The sequence below is a fragment of the Prunus dulcis genome, chromosome 5 (assembly GCF_902201215.1).
Source record: "Prunus dulcis chromosome 5, ALMONDv2, whole genome shotgun sequence".
Taxonomy (NCBI): domain Eukaryota; kingdom Viridiplantae; phylum Streptophyta; class Magnoliopsida; order Rosales; family Rosaceae; genus Prunus; species Prunus dulcis.
In genome coordinates this window covers 16789897-16811388 of record NC_047654.1, presented here as the reverse complement: position 1 = coordinate 16811388, position 21492 = coordinate 16789897, and the positions used below count along the sequence as shown (strand labels likewise).

At 36.6% G+C, this 21492-nt stretch overlaps 2 protein-coding genes and 1 long non-coding RNA gene across 8 annotated transcripts; 1 reads left to right on the top strand and 2 right to left on the bottom strand.

The window, feature by feature from the left end:
• Positions 1 to 356: 356 nt before the first annotated feature.
• On the bottom strand, positions 357 to 6786 carry LOC117628589 (DNA mismatch repair protein MSH2). 4 transcript variants are annotated; one of them, XM_034361073.1, is made up of 13 exons: positions 6620 to 6786; positions 6450 to 6499; positions 6149 to 6181; positions 4933 to 6006; positions 4118 to 4672; positions 3939 to 4049; positions 3730 to 3819; positions 3550 to 3621; positions 3173 to 3283; positions 2178 to 2304; positions 1490 to 1692; positions 1122 to 1274; positions 357 to 749 (listed from the first exon to the last, which is right to left on the bottom strand). In XM_034361073.1, the coding sequence occupies exons 1-13, from the start codon at positions 6666 to 6668 to the stop codon at positions 549 to 551; spliced, it is 2829 nt and encodes a 942-aa protein (XP_034216964.1). In that variant the 5' UTR covers positions 6669 to 6786; the 3' UTR covers positions 357 to 548. The 4 variants fall into 4 exon arrangements, with proteins under 4 accessions (XP_034216964.1, XP_034216966.1, XP_034216965.1 ...); XM_034361075.1 differs by lacking the exon at positions 3173 to 3283; XM_034361074.1 differs by lacking the exon at positions 6149 to 6181 and having other exon boundaries at positions 6620 to 6780.
• Positions 6787 to 11369: 4583 nt separating this feature from the next.
• LOC117628149 (transcription factor TCP18) lies at positions 11370 to 13968 on the top strand. Of its 3 annotated transcripts, none has more exons than XM_034360529.1 (3): positions 11370 to 11568; positions 11739 to 13439; positions 13660 to 13968. In XM_034360529.1, the coding sequence occupies exons 2-3, from the start codon at positions 12114 to 12116 to the stop codon at positions 13732 to 13734; spliced, it is 1401 nt and encodes a 466-aa protein (XP_034216420.1). In that variant the 5' UTR covers positions 11370 to 11568; positions 11739 to 12113; the 3' UTR covers positions 13735 to 13968. The 3 variants fall into 3 exon arrangements, with proteins under 3 accessions (XP_034216420.1, XP_034216421.1, XP_034216419.1); XM_034360530.1 differs by having other exon boundaries at positions 11370 to 11574; positions 11749 to 13439; XM_034360528.1 differs by having other exon boundaries at positions 11370 to 11574.
• Positions 13969 to 16240: 2272 nt separating this feature from the next.
• Positions 16241 to 21251, bottom strand: LOC117628669. Its single transcript, XR_004585999.1, has 3 exons — positions 21001 to 21251; positions 18693 to 18848; positions 16241 to 16451 (listed from the first exon to the last, which is right to left on the bottom strand). It is a non-coding gene; the product is annotated as an uncharacterized LOC117628669 (long non-coding RNA).
• Between the last annotated feature and the right edge of the window lie 241 nt (positions 21252 to 21492).

Here is a 21492-nt window from a genome sequence, read left to right as displayed (position 1 = left end):
TATAGATGCTTGTCTGGTACCTTATAATTATAAATAACCAGCCTCTCTGCAGTTGCTTTTGCGAGGGACTTTTTTTATAAAAAAAATTTTAATTTATTTTAAAATTAAAAAATAATAATAAGTAGTTGTGTTCTAGTGAGATCTATTATCTGATTTTGTTTTTAATTTTAATTTTCTTAATATAAAAAATATGAATTTACCATATTATTCTCATTTAATTAATAATTTCAATTCTTAATGTTTTAATCAACCAATGACATTTTCTGATATTTTGAATGTTTCACCATTCTCTGTCTTTTGCTTTATATATAGATAAATAGATAGATAGATAACAGTATTTTTTTTAATAAAAAATATAAACGAATATCTGCGGGTGTTCTTTCATTGAGAAACCAAGGGTGCAAAAGATACACCAATATCAGTTGCATTTCAGACTTGATACAGGCACAAAATTGTGGGGGGCACTGCACTGAAACACAACTCGTTTACAGATACGGGCTTTACATACATCCCAAAACATAAATTACCCCCAAAAATCTGAAGGACCACTAGAAAAATTGCTGGAGCCAGTGGGAATTTACTGCATCCTTTTGCAAGTCATTCTTCATCTTGCTAACCTTTTGCAAAGCCTCCTTTAAATCCATTGTTTCCAATGGCAAATTAGAAAACTCCTTCAGAAATTCGTGTGCCCGAGCGGATCCTCTAGACATATCATCAGAGTCATACTCTCTCTTGCGCTTGGATCCAACCTGTATGTAAATCACGATTTTAGAACCCGACCATACCTTCCAACCTTAGCCAGTTCACTTGACAATAATAAGGCACTTATCATACATCCATGCCAACTTGCATAAAATATGGATTTATGTTAGAAGACTTTGTGGGATATGATAGCTTTTTCGGAAATCCTAACCAAAAAGACTGAAATAGCATAAGATTATTATAGGTGGCTAAGCCTAGATGTTTTTGGTGCTGTGATCAATGTATCAATCCAACATTAGTCCTAATGGCATTGCATGCATACGAAGAATGTATAACAGACTTGTATCATCAACAGCCAGGGTGAGGCAACACAAGAAGTTATAGGCTTGCTATTAACATTAAAGAAATATTGAGATCACCTGTTCTATAGCATCATTTGGAATAACTGCAGTAGCTGAAAAATCCTCCAATTCAGCAGCCTTCTCTCTAGCAAGGGAAACAACACTTTCAGGAAAGTTTGCGAATTCTGCAACCTGAATACCAAAACTTTGATCACAAGCCCCTGGCTCAACCTGGAAAGTACGATCACATCAAGAAAATGAGTGGGTTCAGTTTTGCTCAACCAAGATGCACGCACTAGCATAAAACTGAAAGGGGAGATAGAAGAAGCATTATAGAACTTAATCCCACACATAAGTTCCATGACATCTGCCTCCAAAATCTACTACTTGCAATCCTGGAAAAGACAACATTAATAACTTGGACAATAACTAGATAATTCATCTACCTTGTACAGCATAGTCAACTTGTGGCTTGATGAGTCAATATGTGCACTAACATGATAGTTTGCTACACCAACAATTTGCTTCATATTGGCCTCATGAACACTATTTTCATGAGCTAATGCAGTCAATTCATGAAAATGGGTTGCGAACAAGGTAGGTGCTTTAATCACTTCAACAAGGTGCTCACAAATGGCCCAAGCTAAACCTGAGGACCATAATAAATATTGGTAAGACAAAGCTGTAAACCTTTATATTAAGTATCTAAATTTAATGGCACGGAGACTAGTAAGACCAAAAAGAACAACTAGACCATCATATTCTTCAACGCATGCAAACGCTACAGACTACACATCTTATTATAAAACCTCAAATTGATTGAATCCTGCAACCCCATGGGAACAAATTTCTCAAAGAAAATGCATCCCATTCAGAACAAACACATACATCAAAATATCATGTATCTTTTTATTTGTAAATAATTATCATCAGAAAGCAGTACAGGGATGCAACCCATGTACACAAGTAGCATTGAAATACGAAAGTAGTAATAAAAAACCCCAAGAACTAATAATATTAGAAAACTAAGAAAGAAGTACAAAGAAAAGGTTTAAGAGTTAAACCAATACATCATTGATTGTTACCAATCCAAAAAAAAAAAAAAAAAAAAGGGGTTTAAGAGTTAAAACCAACCGAATCCATCATAAGTCGATGTCCCTCGGCCTAACTCATCGATGATTATCAGTGACTTATCTGTAGCTCCTTTCAGTATAGATGCGGTCTCAAGCATTTCTTGCATGAAGGTAGAAACTCCGCGTAGCTAAAAAGAAGGAACATACAATTAAATTTCCACAATAGGATGACAAAAGGCTTTAGACTCCTGTTTACAAGGCAATCAACATATAGTTTCAAAGCATTAGTATAACTTGTATAAGATATTGCACAACAACAGAACACTTGCCAGACAACAGATTCAACATATGTTTAAGTAATGGTCACCTCCACATGTTGCTCAGAATTAAGGACTCAAGAGAACTACATGCATATAATGGAAAGATATTTGAAAAGATGGTCCCAACCAGGGAACGCATATAGGACAAGGATAAAACAAAAATTGGTTGAAGTATCCTGCTTACCAGTTTTCATGTTAAATTATTCTAGAAATCTAAGTTGGCAAGTAAGATCTCAATCAGCCCTATATGTGCGCAGAGATAGTTGGCAGGGCCAACCAATTACGCTTACCAATGAATGATATGGGTTTTCAAAATGCTTAGGCCTCCTTCGGTTCATCAAGGAAAAACCCTACCCTCCCTTTCTGTCCTTGAGGCCTTAAAAAGGAGACTGACATAGGGAACATAGACAAGTGAGCGTCGATCGATGCTTAATTCCCCTTATTTTTTGGTTATGGAATCTTTCTATTATCTCTCAATTCTTGCCCCACCCATGCACCACTCAAAAGCTGTAAATCTTTGAGTCCAACACAGAACCTAATCTTTGATAATGTAACAACAAAGGAACCAACAACAAATATCAAAGACCAGCAATACACAGCATGAGATAAGACTACACAGAATTAAAAGATCAGTTAAATACATAATATACTATCCCAGCAGAACATTTATAATACTAGCTTCCATTTTTTTTTAAGAAGTTCAAACTTCAAGAAAAGAATATGTGAGGGATCTCACTTGGCAGTCACCAGCACCCACGCGAGCAAAAATGCAATCACGAATAGAAATGCTAGCTTTGTCACAAGGAACAAAAGAACCAACTTGTGCCATTAGAATATTCACACCGACCTGCCAGTGCAAACAAAATCCAGTGACTTGTTAATAGTAATTAAAGTAGGATTATGAAACAAATAATAAGAAACTGATAAAGCGTTTGGAGTTGAGCATGGATGTGAGGTGTCCAAGTTGGTGGCATGAGCTACATATTAAGTGCAAGATGATGTTCCCACAACAGAAGAGTAGTATGCTAAAAGAGAATGCAAAAGTTCCATGGAAAATTGATTACGTCGATGGAAGCACTAGAAGAAGCATTTGACCAAGTTAATAAAACACACCTGTCGGATAAATGTAGATTTTCCACCCATATTGGGCCCTGTAATGATTTGGAACCAACTCTTTCCTCTCACCTAATCAGCAGAAATGGTAAAGAGCACATGAGGACCCACTCCAGCTTATCAAATGACCAATATCTTTTCTTTTTGAATTTTTCATTCCTGGGTTTCATGAATACTCACAAGTTTACAATCATTGGGTATAAAATTTACCCAGTCTTGAGCCTCCACACAAGGATGTCTACTCCCTTCTAATATAATATCCCCCTCATCCTATTATAGACAATAAGACAATAATTTTTTGTCAATGAATACAATTTGATAAGAAGGAAAAAAGAATCTCGTTATTCTCTAAGAAATAAATATAAGGCAAATAACAAGTAACTGATTACCGATGGAGTGATGATTGGCCTTGTGTAAGCAGTAGGACAGCTAGAAGCCAAATCAGCAAAACTAAGTAAGACATCCAATTCAGAAAGCAACCCAGCTACAGACCAGAACACCTGGATATGAAAAATCCTTTAATCCAGAACAACAGGAATAACCACAAAACACATTAAAGTATATCTACCTCGGAGAAAGTTGCTGTAGTTTGAACAACTCGGTTAACCAGCTCTTTCTGACAATTCTTATACTCTTCAACTATTCTTTGATACTGATCCCCTAACTTTTTAAGCTTTGTGTTGGTAAATTTCACTCCATCCTTTCGGGTTTCCAGAACAATGAATTGCGTTGTGAGCTTTTTCCTTATTTTTGGCTCTTCCTTCTTTGTGATTCTGAAGACATGTCCAAATTGTGTGCCTTTATCTAATTTCAAAGCCTTGTCTAGAGGGAGATCAAGATCTTTAGCAGTTTCTTTATGCAAATTGTGTATTCGGTGCTCCAGCGACTCTTGCTCATCTTTTAGTGCAGAAAGTGCAGGGTCATAAGTAGATGATATCATGTACTCTCCATTCTCAAGTTGATCAAGGTCAACAGCAGATTCCACTAGAGCAACGAACTTATTTAAGTGACCATCATCAGTCCATAACTCAAGGGGATCCCAATACCTTTCCTTGATCAGCGAGGAAAATTCTCCATCATAGCGTTCTAGGGCACTTTTAATGTATGGCAGTCTTATACTTGACTGCATTCAAAAAATAAGAGTCAAATCAAAGACAGAGGTATTTTCAAGCAAAAGTGCTACAGAGCAGTATTAGTAGCTGCATAGAGAAGAAAGGAAAAAGGAAAAAGAGACAGAAACATATACATATATATATATATATATAGAGAGAGAGAGAGAGAGAGAGAGAGAGAAGAAGAAGAAGAAGAAGAAGATAAAGGAAATGGTTCTCTTTCGGCTGCTTGTCTAGCAAAAACAAACAATGAAGCTGTAATAGATTGTACCTGATAAAGTTTTACAATATGCTGCAAACCAGCTCTTTTCTTCTCAAGATTGTGCATCAGTCGCTCGATGTCTGAGATTCTTTTCAGATGCTGCCTCAAATCTTGGCGAAGTGCAGGATCCTCCACAAATGCTTGTACCAAATCTAGCCTCGAATTGATTTCATCTACATCTAATAAAGGCTGTTTTAACCACCTGTGCAGTAATCGTTTACCCATTCCAGCAGTACAAGTTCTATTCATAAGACCAAACAAACTGAAATTTTTGTTTGCATCAGTTTTGCTTTCCAGGACATTAAGTGCCCTCATTGCCGCAGAATCTAACCTCATATAGCTGTCTAGATTATATCTTTGAATGCTATAATTTCCATAATTGCTCTCATCACCAAGTAACTCTGCATAAGAGAGCAATGCCCCCAAAGCTCCAGCTGCAAACTCAAACCCTGAAACTAAATCTCGAACTGGTTCAATAGAGCCTTTGACAAGCCGACTGAGATCCTGAACCAAATCTCTCATCTTAAATTCAGTCTTCTTCCTCTCAGTTAACATCACACCACATCTATTCAATGCATCATGCAATGTTCTAATTTCACTTGTTTTGCCACTCTCTAGGGGCAGAAGGCATTCCTTGCAACCAAGTGCGACTAGAGCTGATTCCACATTTGTAAAGTGGCTATCATCAAGAAATTCAGCTAATCCAAGTACTCGTTTAGTTAGATCAACATATCCTAACCCAACTGTGCAACCATTTTCACGTAAGTTAGGTAATAGTGCAACAACCACTGGGGTATCCTGCATATCATTGTTGGCAAACAAAACATCTTCAAAACTGCCGAGATTTCCAGGGGTTCCACTTTTCACCAGCCTCCAACTTGAGCCACTACCCTCATAAATCTCAAGAGTGTGGTCTGTTCTTTCCAGTAGTAGATCACGGGCAATTGTCTCAAACATGTTTTTACTAACGCTGACACTGGATAAGCCATCCAATCCGCTACCCAACTGCCGCAAAGCAGTAGTGGTACGATAGTAGGTCTTTGCAATGAAAGTAGCATTTTCACCATGGGCAGTATAGTAGTCCTGCGATAACAAGACATATGCAATGGTGAAAATTCAGGAACATAATTACTGTACCACTCAGTAGAGAGAAGAGAGAGAGGAAGGGGGGGTGGACGGACGAAAGAAGGGGATGCATTAAAGAGACTTTGAATACAAAACTGACCCGACGATCAAACAATCGGATAGGTCTTGGGTCCTGCCACAGAAGCAGAGAAAACCCAAATATTTAGAATATAGGTCTTTAATCGCAAAGAAAATGCAACGAGAATAATAACTAAATCTTAAGTTCATTGCCATCTCTAGCTAACTTCTTTAAAACAATTAGACAATTTTGTAGTTTTTTCACTTTACCTTTCATTTCCAAGCAGTTAAACAGACAACTAGGGTTTTCCATTAAATTTCACAATCCGAACCCAACACTACCAGAGCGACACACCCATAGGGGCCAGAAATAGAATACTCACATGGGGGAGGGTTTTGAAAAATGAGAGAAACCCTTGAGATTGCTTGGCATCTAACAAAAAGTGCAACAAGTTCAGTGAAACAATATATGCATATTCAAAAACTAAACTAATAATACATATGATAAAAGTAATTAGTCAAAATGCAAAGCTAGGGTTTCTGCCTGGCTTACCTAATTTGAGCTCGGGAAGCTTGCTCTGATCCTCAAAATTGGCATCCATTGCCGATTTGGCGTTAGGGTTGTCTTGTCTCTGAGGCGGAAAAGGAAAAGTGGATTTACATTACACACAAACGAAATGAACATAAATGGGGTCGGGGATTGGCGGGAAAAGGGATGAGGGGTAGCGGGATTTTGGAGGGTCGCGTGGGATTTTCGGATATTAGTTGGACTTCTTGGGCCGAGCCAAGAAGGCCGAGAGATTTCTAGATCCAAGCCCATTATATATTTCTTCTGAATACCAAATGACGAGAGGGGTGTTTTTTTTTTTTTTAAGTTATGGAAATTAAAATGATATTCTACTTTAATCTAATTTAAATTATGAGGAGGGGGATTTGAACTCGGAATCCATAATATAAATGCATTTAATCACAAATATTTCTTACACAAAATTATATATCTAATTTATTTATTTTTAGAAAATAAGCAATAGTAAAATATTAATGAGCAAATAAAAGTACAAAGCAATTATGTGTCGAATATGGGTAAATCTTTTCTAGTGACCAAACACAACAACATGTTGAATTGATCTGAAGAGAATCATGCACAATCCAAACAATGACTAAATCCCAAATCCGTCGAGCAACGGCAAAAACGAAAAATCCTTATCAAAAGCTAAAAGCTAAAAAGAAATAAAAATCCTAAATAGAAAACAAATCACTACAAAACTCCTAAATAGTTTTTGAAAATTATTAGTCTAAAACAAAACTAAGAAATAGGATCACCACTCCACATCTTCTGGGCAACTCAAAGAAAATCATCGTGCCATACCAGCTAAACTCATAGTCCCACAGTGGCTAAACCCGAACCTAACACAACAAGATATCTTCCCCCTCTTTAGAGCTCCAAACTATGTTGAAGGGAGCCAACTCATTGTGTACGTGGCCCAAGATACGGTGACTATATCATGGCAACGACATCATTTCACGGCCAATGCTTCTACATCACAAAATAAACTAACAATCTTGAGGGAAACGAGAGGGAAGGAGAAAAGAAGGGATGAAAGGAGAGGGGAGGAGGTAGGGAAGGCTTGTAATTACAATGGACTTGTAACTCAAGTTGTTAAGAGCATTTACTTATGCACCTAAGGTCCTAATTAAGTTTAATTCCCCACTCCCCATTATCGCTTATATTAAATTTGTTTTTTTTAGTAAAAACCGTAAACTGTAACTACCCAACCCAACTGGGGAGAGAGAGAGAGAGAGAGAGAGAGAGAGAGAGAGAGAGAGTGGACAATGCAGCCTCACATGCAAGTCCCTCATATCCCTAATTCAAGCTTCACATAAAATCAAGAGCTTATCCAAAGAGAGATGGTGCTGTCAGTCATCGTCCTTGTTTGTCCCAAAATTATACTTTACACACATAATTATATCCGAAAAATAATACAAATTTGTATGCTGAAGAAGTCTGCTTAACTAATTTATATTCTAAAATGGTCTTCTAAGTTGGTAAACTTATAAAGTAGTTCAACTTTTTAATTAATAGGTTAATATTTGTGGCGCAGAATATCTCATATAAAGTGGGATATATATATATATATATCTATATATACATATACCTAACCTTTCTGAATGGCTACTCAAAATAGTTAATTACATCTTGTTGTATCCATCTTATAAGAAGTTGTCCTATTCTTCAGGAATCGTATCAGAACACAAAGAAACAAAGGAAAAGACAATGTTAATAAAAACATGCAGAAAACTGTCTTCTTTAAGAGCAAACAAGAAATTATACATCAAATAGTACTGAGAGCAGACATGTACCTTTTCATAATTTTCTTATCCAGAGTGTTTTTTTATAAAAAAAATTCCTAATTTTGCTGAAACGTGTCGAGATAGAAAGTAGGGCTGAGACCATTAATTGCACCATCTATTTCAGCTCTGTTGAGGACATTTCCATCTTTTTACACACTTAAGAACAAAGGCAATACGACATAATAATAATATAGCTAAAGTCTTCTCTGCGAACCTAAAATCGGAATTTTCTCAACCTTAATCAGTGTGTATATCTCCTTGGCAGCATCACAATAAGTTATTCGATGGGTTCGAAGCATCAAATCAAATCACCACAAGGAACTTCTTACTTAGCAGTTATCACGAAAGAAAAAAAAAACAAAGGGTCATATAAATTGATGTGCATAATGCAGAAACCTAGCTAGATGCTTTGTTTTGATGTAGCTACTAGCTAGGCAAATGAATCTCAAATGTTTTGGGCCAAGTTGGGCTTTTCAGAAAATGAGAACTAAAAACATTTGATTTGAATGAAGAAGAAAATCAAAACTTTGCGCACAGGAACCATAAAGGCACGTACAGCACCGCATCGCATCGCCCATAGAATCTAGCTATAGCTAGCGCGCATGCCTCCACAAAAGTGGTCGTGTCAGCAATCAGAGACTTGCGGGTCAGATGCATAATTCCTTGTTTGGCTCATGTAATCAGCTTCATTTATAAGTTAATTGCTACATTAATAATAGTCCTTCCATTCCCTATATGTTTATATGTCTCCAAGTTAATAATATATGCATCACATAGTTATTTCATCATAAAATAAAATAAAAAGATAGTAAAGCGAAAGGAGGCTTGTAGCACAAGTGGTTAAGAATATTTATCCTTGCATGCGCTTGAGGTCCAAGGTTTGATTCTCCTCTCCTTCAATATCGCTTGTAAAGATTTTGCCGTCGTGGATGTGGATTTGTTGGTGATAGAAGCATTACTGAATACTATTGAGTTGAAAATGATGAACTATAGGACTAGATAGGAAGATATTTTCAGCACACAAAACATTAGTCAAAGATCAATTAAAGAAATTCCGGACAAGTAAAGAGACAGAAGTTAAATGAGGTAGAGCAATTATGAAATTGTAATTACCAGAAATGGGCACTGAAAAAGAAACTTGTCCGAAAAATTCTTTCCTAGGTGTGGAAAATGGTGCATCCCTTAAAACACTGCTCACATGACGATATGATGGGATCGATGAGAGATTCACATAGAGATGTATAGAGTCCAAATGAATGTAGTGGGAAAAACAGGGGGGATGAAGAGTAGTAGTGAAACCGAAAGGAAACCATATGACATATATGATATATGTCATGTAATGAAAGCTAAAGTTTGAACCACAAATTTGAACATGGTGGTACAGACAGGCAGAGAACTCGGCCGCAAGGAAATGAAAGCACTTAGACTAGTAACCAATGTAATGTAACCATGACTTTTTAGGGTTTTATCGTACGCTTTCATTATCACCCACTCTATTCTATGATATGGGTACACGCATCACCCTTTACAATTTCATAGTTATCTCCTCCTTGAAAGCAACCTCAGAACAACCCCATGGCACTGGCTTATACATCATGTGGTCCTTGTAATTATGCCAGTCTAAAGAGGTCAGGCGCCTATATATATACTCTAGAGAGAGAGAGAGAGAGAGAGAGAGGGACAGATAGAGGTCGTTTATATATAAGTGGAGGAGAGAAGAACGGCATGTATAAATGGAAATAAAATTTGAGAAAGAAAGGGATTGAATATATGTGTAGATGCAAAGAGGGCTCGCTTTCAATTGTCGAAAGGACTATTGCCATTTTCATGTAATAAGCTTTTGATGAGATGGGTGTTTTTTTAGTGGCAATTGCTCATTGGCTGGTGCTGTAAGAAGGTCTTGGTACAGGGCAGTGGCAAGTACAAGCATAAGCAACTCTTTTCTTGAGAAAGAGAGAGAGTGAGAAAGAGAGAGAGAGCTTTTGAGCTTTCATTTCGTAAAAAAGCTAAACCGATAAGAACACGCATGGGATGGGAGAGGGAACCCAACCCAACAACATTCTTACATAGAGAGAGAGAGAGAGAGAGAGATGGGTCTTCTCCCTTTTGGTGACAGCGACATTAATTGAGAGATGCCCCAGTCAAAGGAGTGTTTTGCCCTATGAGATGAGAGGGCAGGCCTCACAGTTGTATGCCCCTTTGGGTGAAATAATTGTCCTTCCTTTCCTAGGGTTAGACAAAGCCACGTGGAGAGGTTCAACATATTGGTTGTCATTATGTCTTAGCCCATAGCAAAAACACAAAAGAAAGAACACAACACAAAAGCTAGCTAGCAAAACTTGGAGCATGATATTTTATCTTTTGTTTACCTTTTGATATATATATGTTGTTTGACTTTTCATGTATTACAACGTTAATGTCTCAGTTTCTTTTCTTTTCTTTCCCTTAACTAGTGAAAACTAATGTGACAATTCTTGAATATATGGTATGATGATATATATGATTCAAATTAACTGTCTAAATTGATTGAAACTCAAGACGACTATTAGAGGAAGGAATATTCATATAAAGAAAGAAGATCACAGTAATGTTAGTAAGTACTGTGTACGTTGAATCTTCTTAAAACAAAACACACAGCCCACTCTAGCTAGCTCTTGACTGTGGACTGTGGATTCCATGCAATATTGCAAGTTTGGTTATATAATTTGTTGAGAGAAAGAGAGAGAGAGAGAGAGAGAGAGAGAGAGGGGCAGGCTTGGTTATATATTGAAGTTAATGGGGAATATAATTGTGTTGTGTAGATGATCTGAATCGGGCCACCTGCACAGCACGTGAAGTGGTGCAAATACTAGGTGTTTTCCTATCCACTCACTTCCCACAATATATCAGTGATCATCTCTAAAGTGTAGAGCCAACTTTTTGATGAAAAGATTATGTAAAGATTAAGAAAAAGATAGCTCCTTTGTCTCGGCAATAAATTGCCCCCCTACCTCCTTTGATTCTTTACCATCCTCCTTCTTTCTTTACTCTCTCTCTCTCTCTCTCTCTCTCTCTCTATATATATTCAACCTGCAAAGCATGGACATATGGTATAGTGTTGCTGTGCTGTCTTTCTCAACCTCCCTGTGTCCCCAACGATGATGATCGATGGTAAATGTACGATCTCTGTGTATATATCTCTCTTTTTTCTAGCTAGCTCTCTCTCGCGCGCGCACACACAAAGACACCAAATAAATACACATAAATAAAGGTGCACATATACATACACATAAACAACTGTATATACTGTCTAATATCTATGAATTAATGTGTGTTTATAGATATGAGCAGGTAGCTGTCTTTCTCAAGCTATAAGCTCAGCTGGCCGCAAAAACAGTAAAACATGGCTGTCTTTCTCAAGTCGTCCTGCTCTTGCAGACAAAGAGGTAGCTGCTAGCTAGGTGAAAGCAAGTGCATTCAAAAAGGCCGGTGTGGAGGTGCATGAAATTGAACATCTTTAGCTCAACTCATTCAATGGCTCAGCTCATCATCAAGTCGTTCTCAAAGTTCAAGCCTCACCATCACTAGACCAACATCCCCTCCCCCCCAACAGTACTAATTGTACTAGCTGCTCTTAGGTAACTAGGGTTAATCGCTTGGTGCTATTTCATTGAAACTCTTGAAAGCAACCCCAACAAACTAAGAGAGGGGATATAATGTTTCCCTCAAACTCAAACAATAATCTCAACAATACTGGCAACGAATTACCCGTGTCTTATTCTCATGTCGACCAATCCTTTTTCCACAGCCGGCCTTTTCTCCATGAAATCACTACATTAAACCCCAATTCCCTTCATCCCAATCTCAATTCCAAACAAGAAGAAGAAGAGGAACAACAACAACAACAAGGCCCTCATCACCATCCTTTGTCTTTCTTCTACATCCCCTCTCCTTTCGAAGACGACGACGTTTCACTCTTCCAACAACACCATCACTATGACCATCACCATGACCATGTCCATGACATGCCGCTACATGACTCACAAGCACCACCCCTGACTACTATGAGGGAAGCTGTTGCTGCTAACAACACCTTAGCCGATGACCATGGTCAGACCACCACCACTTCCACTACTCTCAATATTAAAATGGTGGATTGGGATTCCAACAAAAATCATGGCGAGATGATGAATATGGATCAGCCACAGATCCCGAGAAGAAGGCCTTGCAAGAGAGACCGCCACAGCAAGATTAATACTGCCCGAGGCCTCAGGGACCGCAGAATGAGATTGTCTCTTGAAGTTGCCCGCAAGTTCTTCTGGTTGCAAGACGCGCTGCACTTTGACAAGGCCAGCAAAACAGTTGAGTGGTTGCTCATTCAGGCCACACCTGAAATCAAGAAACTAGTAGGAGACTGCAAACACATGATGAGCTCTACCAAAAGCACATCTCCTGCCACTTCTGAGTCATGCGAAGTGATATCTGGCATAGACGAGGCTGCAACAAACACCAACATTCACATTAATATTGATGGGGGAAATGATTGTGATGATAAACTAATACGAAGCTGCGAGATCCAGCCTTCGGCCAAAGAGAGAAAGGTTGCCCGCCGGCAATTGTCAAGGAAGACCGCATTTCACCCTCTTTCAAAAGCTTCGAGGGAAAAGGCAAGGGCAAGGGCAAGGGAAAAAGCAAGAGAAAAGCAGCGGACGCACCAAAGAGTAGTTGATGTTGATGATCAATCTAAGAAGCAAAGAGGTGATCAGGAAAACCTGAGCCGATTGAGTTCTTGGAGCCCCTTTGAAACTGGGGAAGAATCAGCTGGGACTCAAAGCCACAACAACAACAACATAAACATCAATTCATTGGAGGGGCTGGTTCATCACGAGATTGAAGAACCAATGAGCAGCTGCCAAGTAGGAGATCATCCAGACTTGGTTGTTGATCATGGAACTACACATGATCCTTTGGTGATTATGGGAAAGTGGAGCCCCCCTTCAATATTCAGTTCTCTGCATCAAAACATTGGAATTTCCCAAGAGGTAACTTCCAACAACAAGTTTTGAATATTCTGATATATATATATTTATTATTATTTTTATTTATTTATTTTCACCACAAATAAAATGTCTGACATTTATATACACTCGATCTCTGGTACTCGAACAAACGGGCACATATATATAATCACACACACACACAATATGTCCAAGATAAGTAAGGAAGGCACATTAATAAGTATTTTCTACTCTTAATTTGCAGCACCATCAGTTTGCAGACTTCCAATTCCTTGGAAAACCATGGGAGGTCTACAACAATACTCATAATCTATTCTAACGTGGAGTTCTCTCTTCAATCTTTAATCTTAATTTCAAGCGCCTCAAAACATTCTCATCACTAGCTTATTGTTATTGTGTATTGCGTTTCTTTCTGTTTGGAATAATGTAATATAGCAAATTAAGTATCTTTATTGTAATCTTCCTCTGAACCACAATATATGTAAATGAAAATTAGTATCCTGGTTCCCTTTCTTTCGGTTCTCGTACTCTGAATAATAGCTCTCCTTGCTTCTGTTTTTTTATGTTGACACTATATTTGAATCCAAGCAATGTCGTTTTGGGGTATAGGTTAAGCATTCTAGGCACCTCATAATTTTAGACATATATAAGGTCTGAAAAAAGGGTTAGGGTCACTTCTCAACCATATACTATGTATATATGTATACATGTATCTGTTTAACTCCCTAAGTGCATTCCAGTCAATGAATTCAGGCATTTGATCAGCTTATCTTGTTAGAAGCGATCATTGAATAGACACTTGAGTGATCCACTAGTACTTCCCAATTTCAAGTCCTGCATGCTTCCAAAAGCCCATTGAGACCTGATGAGGAGAGAAATATATCAACAGACAAATGATCCTTCACTTCACTTCACTTCACTTCCATGATGAAATCATAGCTGAATGGGGGGACAATATAGGTAATTTAATTTCTGATGAGAGTTCTATTTACACAAGTAGTAGTTTCATGATAGAAGCTGATTTCTTATATTTATATGATGGAAGGATCTTGAATTAATTAGGAGTGTTTTATTTGGTTCTCGAAGAGGTTATAAGATCGATCGTATTTTATTAGGACAAGAGAGTGCAGATTTTTAGCATCAATCCAGGCAGGCAATGTTTTGATAATTCAACTAACCTATGTTATATGAAAGGAGATATTTATGCTTGCTTTGGTTGCAGGCTAATATTTCCTCCCTATATCTTTCAATTACAATCCTATTATAAGCAAACTGCTAATTGATATGCTTGTTTTGAGTTAGTTTCATCTTAATATTGACAACAGATAACCTGCATTTCATAGCCAGATGATGACTAAATATATATACCTTCCAGAGTCACTTCATCTTAGGAGAGGTGCCTGGTTTCGTGAAGAGGAGATTAAAATGAAGGTGACTTACATAATAAAAATTATAAAGGAGATGATTCAAAAGGGTCTATTTGGATAGCAGATCTAAAATCTGCGTTTGAGTTTGAGTTTTCAGTGTAAATTGCTTAATTGGCTTTGGAAATAGTAAAAGTGCAAATTAATACGTTTAACCATTTCGAGTGAGGAAAAAGAAACACAGCTAATTTTGAGATTTTAGGTAACTAGAGTTTTGATGTGACTTGCTTGTTTGTTTGTTTGCTTGTAGTTTTGCTTATGTAGCGTTTTTTGTTTATAAAAATTCGGTACATGGAACAAGCCACACCTAACAAGAAAAGCTAAATAGACACTAACTTAGACCGAGAGACTCTATAAAGATCCTCAAAAATAACTTCGTTACGTTCCTTATAATTACATTCGTATACATTTTTTCGCATTAGTAGGATTCGTATCATATGGACCAAGTAATTTTACCATCAAATGAAGCCCAATATTGAAATAGAAAAAGGAACATCCCTAACTTATAATTGTATAGATTCAACTCACCTCCTTGTTTCCAAAAGAGTATGGATATTATGGAATAAGATTGCGGCTTGAATTTTATGTAAGAATGATATGACGGCAACATATGAAATTGTTGGCTCCCATAAGCATATTGTTCCCGATCGGTGTGGATTGCGATATGGTGGCCTCCGTCCTAGTTGCTGCTCTTGTTCCTTACTCCTTTTTGCTAAAAAAATTATACCATTTGAATTTATCAGAAGAAATCGATTTCAATCATATTTGGCAGCATCATGTACCAGCTTACTCAAAATCAAATCTCTGATTATTCGATCAAACAAGACACCATTAGTAAATGCAATGTATACAATACATAATTAATCCATTTTTAAAAACAAATTTTGTTTTTTTCTTTCTTTCTCTTCCCCCGTTCAATTATTCCCATTTACTTTTACAGGACATGATGGTGTCGTCCCAGGAAGAAAAGGTGGTTTATTGGTTAAAGAAAGAATAGCCGTCCCATCTGGATTTTAACGTTCGTCTTCTGTTAAAATTTCTAAAAAGGAAATGGTGTGGATGATATATAATGTAGTGAAACCGAAAAACAAAAGAAAGGGTTAACAAGGCGACACGTGAATTATCGTCTTCTTTTTTGTTATCATTATTGTTGTTGTCTAATTCTATATTTTTTTAGATAGTGAGATATAACTCAGTTGATTGAGTTCTTCCATCTCCGTTTTTGTCCTCACACATTGAATGAGTATTTTTATTTTTATTCTCAGTCTCTTTCTCACTCATTATTGAACTAATCAAACTGAGCGATAAGAAAAAGACACAATATAAGTGATTTTTTTTTTATCTTTCATGATGAAGATGACATGAACCTGGCTAAAAACTGGCTAATTACAAACCTTTTTTTTTCTTTTTCCAAATAGGTAAGTGTGCTCTAATAATTTGCATCAGAGTGTCTTGGTCACTCATAACTGAAAAGTTGCAATCAACTGCAATTTTCTTTTGTTCGCAACATTATCGTATTGTAATTGTGCGATTGTACCTGCTGCACATCCCAGAAATATCACACCCTAGATGCTCGGGTTCATTTTAATTTTTCTTCAACCAAAGCAGAGACCTACACATACACATATATATCGAATATTTTAACTTCATTTATAAGAAAGAAAAAAAAAAGGTATATTCAGTTCCCATAAATAAATGTGTAATTGGTACGAAACAAAAGTTATGTAGTACTGAAACTTAAATTTTGATTCCTACTTTTACTTTTCTATTGTTTAGGTACAGGTGCCCTTGCGACCAGTTCCTGCAGGTTACCCCAAACCCTGCAACCTTGACCAGATCTGATTGAGGCCTCTTAAATATCAAAACAAAGGCAGGCAGGCAGGCGCAGGACCACAAAAAGAAACGTATCAAAACAGAACATGGTGAATAGATCGAAGCCACACAAATCCGGATCTTGTATATTTCAGAAAGAGATTATAAGAGAAAGAGATATAATAATGGAAGTCAAGGTACATAAGCTGTTCATAGCAATTAGTATTGCTCCAGCCTCAAGACCTCTTCCATCAACATCTACTTTTTTGTTTTTGCTTTAAATGTGGAAAGAGGCAAACCAAAACCCTAGAAAGGAGTTGAAAGATCGTCTTTCCAATTTAACTCATACATGAAACAAGTATACAAGAGAAACCCAAAGATTAATGATCTTGAAATTTGTTCATGGAAACTACTATCTTGAGCATGAACTTACCTTCCGTGCTCTCTCTCTTGAAGTTGAAGCAGAGAGAAGAAACAAAATGTAAGAAAAACTAAGATCTACAAAACCACGATGAGATTACCACCACCACCACAACCCCCCACCCTAAACACCCAAAAAGAAAGTAAAAAAGAAACCATAAATTATTATTCAGGAATTTCCTGTCCCAAAATCTGTGGGAGAGAGATGAGAAGAAAAAGTTGACCTACTCTCTGAGAAACCCTAGGAAAATCATGACTCCGGTACCTGAGAAACCCTAGAAAGAATGAGCAAATTACACCTGGTAACACCCCATTGGTGATGAGATAACAGTTTGTCATTGAGTGGTTGGATCAATTGGAGAAGTGGGAAACACCCAATCTGGTGAAGAAAGTACCCTTGCGCAGATGAGAAATGACACCCCTTCTGGGTTGGTCTAAACCATTATTACCTAGCTATAGTGCAAGAAATAATTGCACCACTGCTGGCCGTCCACCCAATCTTGAAACGTTATTAGCCCTAACTATCTTCTAAATGTTAACTCACATAATATTTTAGGAGCGTTCTATAAATTTAACTCCAATCATACTCTCTAGTTTAAAAAGACATGAACATTTTTAATAATTTTTAATTCAATTTTTGAATAAAGTGTAGACACAAAAGCAACAATAAAAAATAGTTTGCATTAAATAAATGCTTAAAATAATATTAAATATATACACATTTAATTATAGGGAGTCACTAAGAGTTCCTTCTCTCTTTTCAAATTTAGAAGCACCTATAAATCTCCCTATTTTAGGAGCTGAATATGGAGCATGGTTGTAAGTGAGTTTTCTCAATTCCACCTTAAATTTTAACTAATGAAGTACTTTAGGAAGTCCATTGTGGATGCTCTAACATGTACTTTAAAAAAGAAATAAAAAAAGAGATATTATCCACAACTCTTTTTTTTTTTTTGGTAAAATATTATCCACAACTCTTCAGAAAGTTGCCCACAATGAAAACAAAAAAGTTGAGAAGGAACATAAAGTAGCTAGTGAAGTAGAAAGAAAAGATTGGATAAGCTTTCACATTGGGTCATGTACACCAAAATGTTGTTGGAATGGACTAATGATCAATTAGTTCAGTTAATCTAATGAGCAAGCCCAACCTAGTTCATCTGTCATCAAATTCAATTAGCTCAGTTAATCTCATGAGCAAGCCCAATCTTGAATGTTTCAGCACTTGTTTTCTCTAAGTAGTAACATATATGTTTTCAACAAACCATCCTTCTAAAGAATATGGAAACAAATATATATATATCCCAGAGAAGAACACAGCTAGAAGCATCATTTGAGGATTTTAGGACAGGGAAAAAATGCTCAAATATGGCAAAGCAGAAAAGGTGTGCCAATAATGGAGCTTGTTGCTTCCTTTTGTGGGAGTTGTTGCTTTAAATATGTTGACTATTTATGGGAAGTTGTTGCTTCAAATCTGTTGACTATTATGGGAGGTGTTATTAACCTGACCTAAACCCCCATTGTTCTGTACATTTACTATTTGTGGCAGTGGGAGGTGTTAATTACATGATCCTAGAAGTTTAAATCTTAAAACAGGGGATTAAAAAAAGGAAGGAAAATGTACCTTAATTAAGTATCTTCATAAGCTGAGCCTTGCCATGCCATCCATAGCACCATTGTATTGAAGAAACCAACCTATAGCTAGCTTAAAGCTTATAGCTATGTGGCCTTAAGTAAACATAGTTGAAAATAACCAAATCTTGAAGTAGAATAACCAAATCTGAACATATAGGAAAATGATGACTTGAGTAAACATCAGTACTGGTGTAGCAAACAATTCTTGAAATCCAAGCAACAATATCCTTATTCTTAATTAGCATATTTCTTCCTATCATTTCGTATCGATTGCGATCAAATTATTATCAATTGCTACATTTGATGTTCAGGAGGAGATATAGCCTAGCATCATCATCTTCTCATATAAATGTAATTCATTTACAACAAAAATAGGAATTTGCTTTTGTCATTAAGGATTTAGCTTCGAAAGTAAAATTTCCAATTTAAGAATGTATGAGTTGTACAAAGGCTCCAAATCAACTGTATGTTTATTCAAAATTTTTGTTCAATCTAACAGAAGAAAAATCAGATGGCGTATGTTCTGAGTTTGAGACAAGAAATATTGGAGTGTAAATTTGTAGAAACCACAAAGATAACAGAGTTAACTAGGAAGGAACCTAACACAAACTTGAACTAGCTCAGAATCCGAGAGCAAAAATTCATCAAAATAAGGACTTTACATTCAAATCAGCCAAAATTTACTCACTTTTTTTTTTTTTTTTTGGGTGGGGGTTCTGTTCACTATTTTTTAATTGGAAACTATTCTCTTGGTTCAAGACTGCATTTTTCTCTCGGGGGGGGGGGGGGGGGGGGGGGGGGGCTTGTGTTTTTGTTCACTATTTTTTAATTGGAAACTATTCTCTTGGTTCAAGACTGCATTTTTCTCTCAGTTTCAGCTAATCTTAATGGCAGCACTGGATATTCTTTCCGTAGATATTAGCAGCATGATGCACAGTACGTACCATATTACCAGTAGCTATCTACATATGTAGGTTTTTCAGATACAAATTTAAAAGGGAGCTCCAATATATATAGAAGTTGGAGAAGTCTCACTGAAGTAACAAACAATCATTTTATTTCAGTTGAGACGATCGAGGATTTGCAGAGATTAGGGGCTAAAGGTTTTTGTGATCATGTCAATTCAAACTTTCTATTTCACATTTCTTAATCAACACATTCTCATTTGGACAAAATTATAGAATGATCCATGTCCCTTTGTGATACTCTCATTCAAAATTTGCTACGTGTCTAAGTTTTTACCAGCTAAATTGGAACTCTTATTTTTATCTTTAAAATTAAAAAAACTAAGAAGAAGAAAAAAGCCAAGCAATCACCACCATGAACGACAACGCCCCACCCCAACTGTCTTCCATGGAAATCTATTAGAAGATTTTAGCCTTCTTGGCCTTGCAAGACCATAAAGGGTTCAATAGATCCCTTAAAACCATAAACTGTATGTTTATTTTTTTTTATAATAATAATACACATGGTAAATTTTGGATGAGAGTATCGCGAGATAACGTGGTGATACTGTCCCATGATTTCATTGATACTTTTTTTCATATGTTACTATCTTTTTTATTGCTTAATGATAATTAGTAATTTGATAATCATCAAGATTTGGACTTATGTTCCCACTGAATTATTTGGTTAATATTAATAATCCTTTATAGTATTTAAAAAAAACAGATGGTGATGAGAGTTTTACTTGTAAATTTGCTATCATTATGTTCGGTTCTTTTTATAATACTTTCGTTGAAGATATTTTATAGAAGACCCTATTGTTGTTTTGACACTGAGCCAATAAAATCCTAGAGAGGCCATTATTTACATGAAATTATCCTCAAATTCGATCACATGTATAACAGAATCATATGCATGCATTGCAGACTAGAGTTTTTTCATGAAGTTTTCATCAGTAACCATTGAGTATATATAAATATATATAATGGCATCTTGCTTTGAAGTGATAGTATATATATATATATATATATATATATATATATATATATATATAATGGCATCTTTCTTGTTCCAACATAATTCATATATAATAAATCTAAAACAATTGATAGCGTGTATGATATATATAGTATAGTAGTCTCTCTCTCTCTCTCTCTCTCTCTCTCCTTACTTTGATATATAATCGACATCAATTCCTAAGACAATATTAATCAAGCATGATTCATGAAACCAAATCCAAACCAATACACGTACAGTGAAAAGAAAATTGAGCAAGACAGAACATTGTTAGAGGTAATCAAATACTTAAACGGTGTGGAATTATTGATTAAACTAGTTGAACATGAACTCACCTGGCTGATATGATATCCGCAAGTGAAGATATATAAATATAGGAACTCGGAAATGGTTGTGGCCGCCTAGCTAACTGCGTAAAGCAAAGCAAAGCAACGCCAGGCCAAGCCCAGAGAGTTTGCATTGCAACCCTTTTTTATCTTGATGAAAGTTGAAAGCTGAAATTTGAAGTACAGTAAGCCTAAAGGATGAAGGAAGGAGAGCACAGTAATCATTTGGAGCAGGTAGAGCTAATCAAGGCAGCTATGCTTCCACCAGGCACCAGCTTCCTTCCACCGTCCACACAAAGGACAATATATAATTTATATATCTATACGTCAAGAAAGAAAGATTGAGGGAAAAGGAAACCCAACCCACCGCTACAAATCTGGGAAAGGAAGATTCACCAATAAATGTTAAAGCTAGCTAGCCTCACCCTCACCCTCTCACCCTCACCCTCACCCTCCCTGTAGCTGTTGTAGTTATTGTTGGATTTCCGAATCACAACTGCA

Coding starts and splice junctions, on each gene's coding strand:
- LOC117628149 (XM_034360529.1), top strand. CDS start 12,114: ATGTTTCCCTCAAACTCAAACAATAATCTCAACAATACTGGCAACGAA. Junction 13,440..13,659: donor ACATTGGAATTTCCCAAGAG/GTAACTTCCAAC, acceptor CTTAATTTGCAG/CACCATCAGTTTGCAGACTT.
- LOC117628589 (XM_034361073.1), bottom strand. CDS start 6,668: ATGGATGCCAATTTTGAGGATCAGAGCAAGCTTCCCGAGCTCAAATTA. Junction 6,500..6,619: donor GCTTCCCGAGCTCAAATTAG/GTAAGCCAGGCA, acceptor ACTTTTTGTTAG/ATGCCAAGCAATCTCAAGGG. Junction 1,693..2,177: donor ATCGACTTATGATGGATTCG/GTTGGTTTTAAC, acceptor TATGGTCCTCAG/GTTTAGCTTGGGCCATTTGT.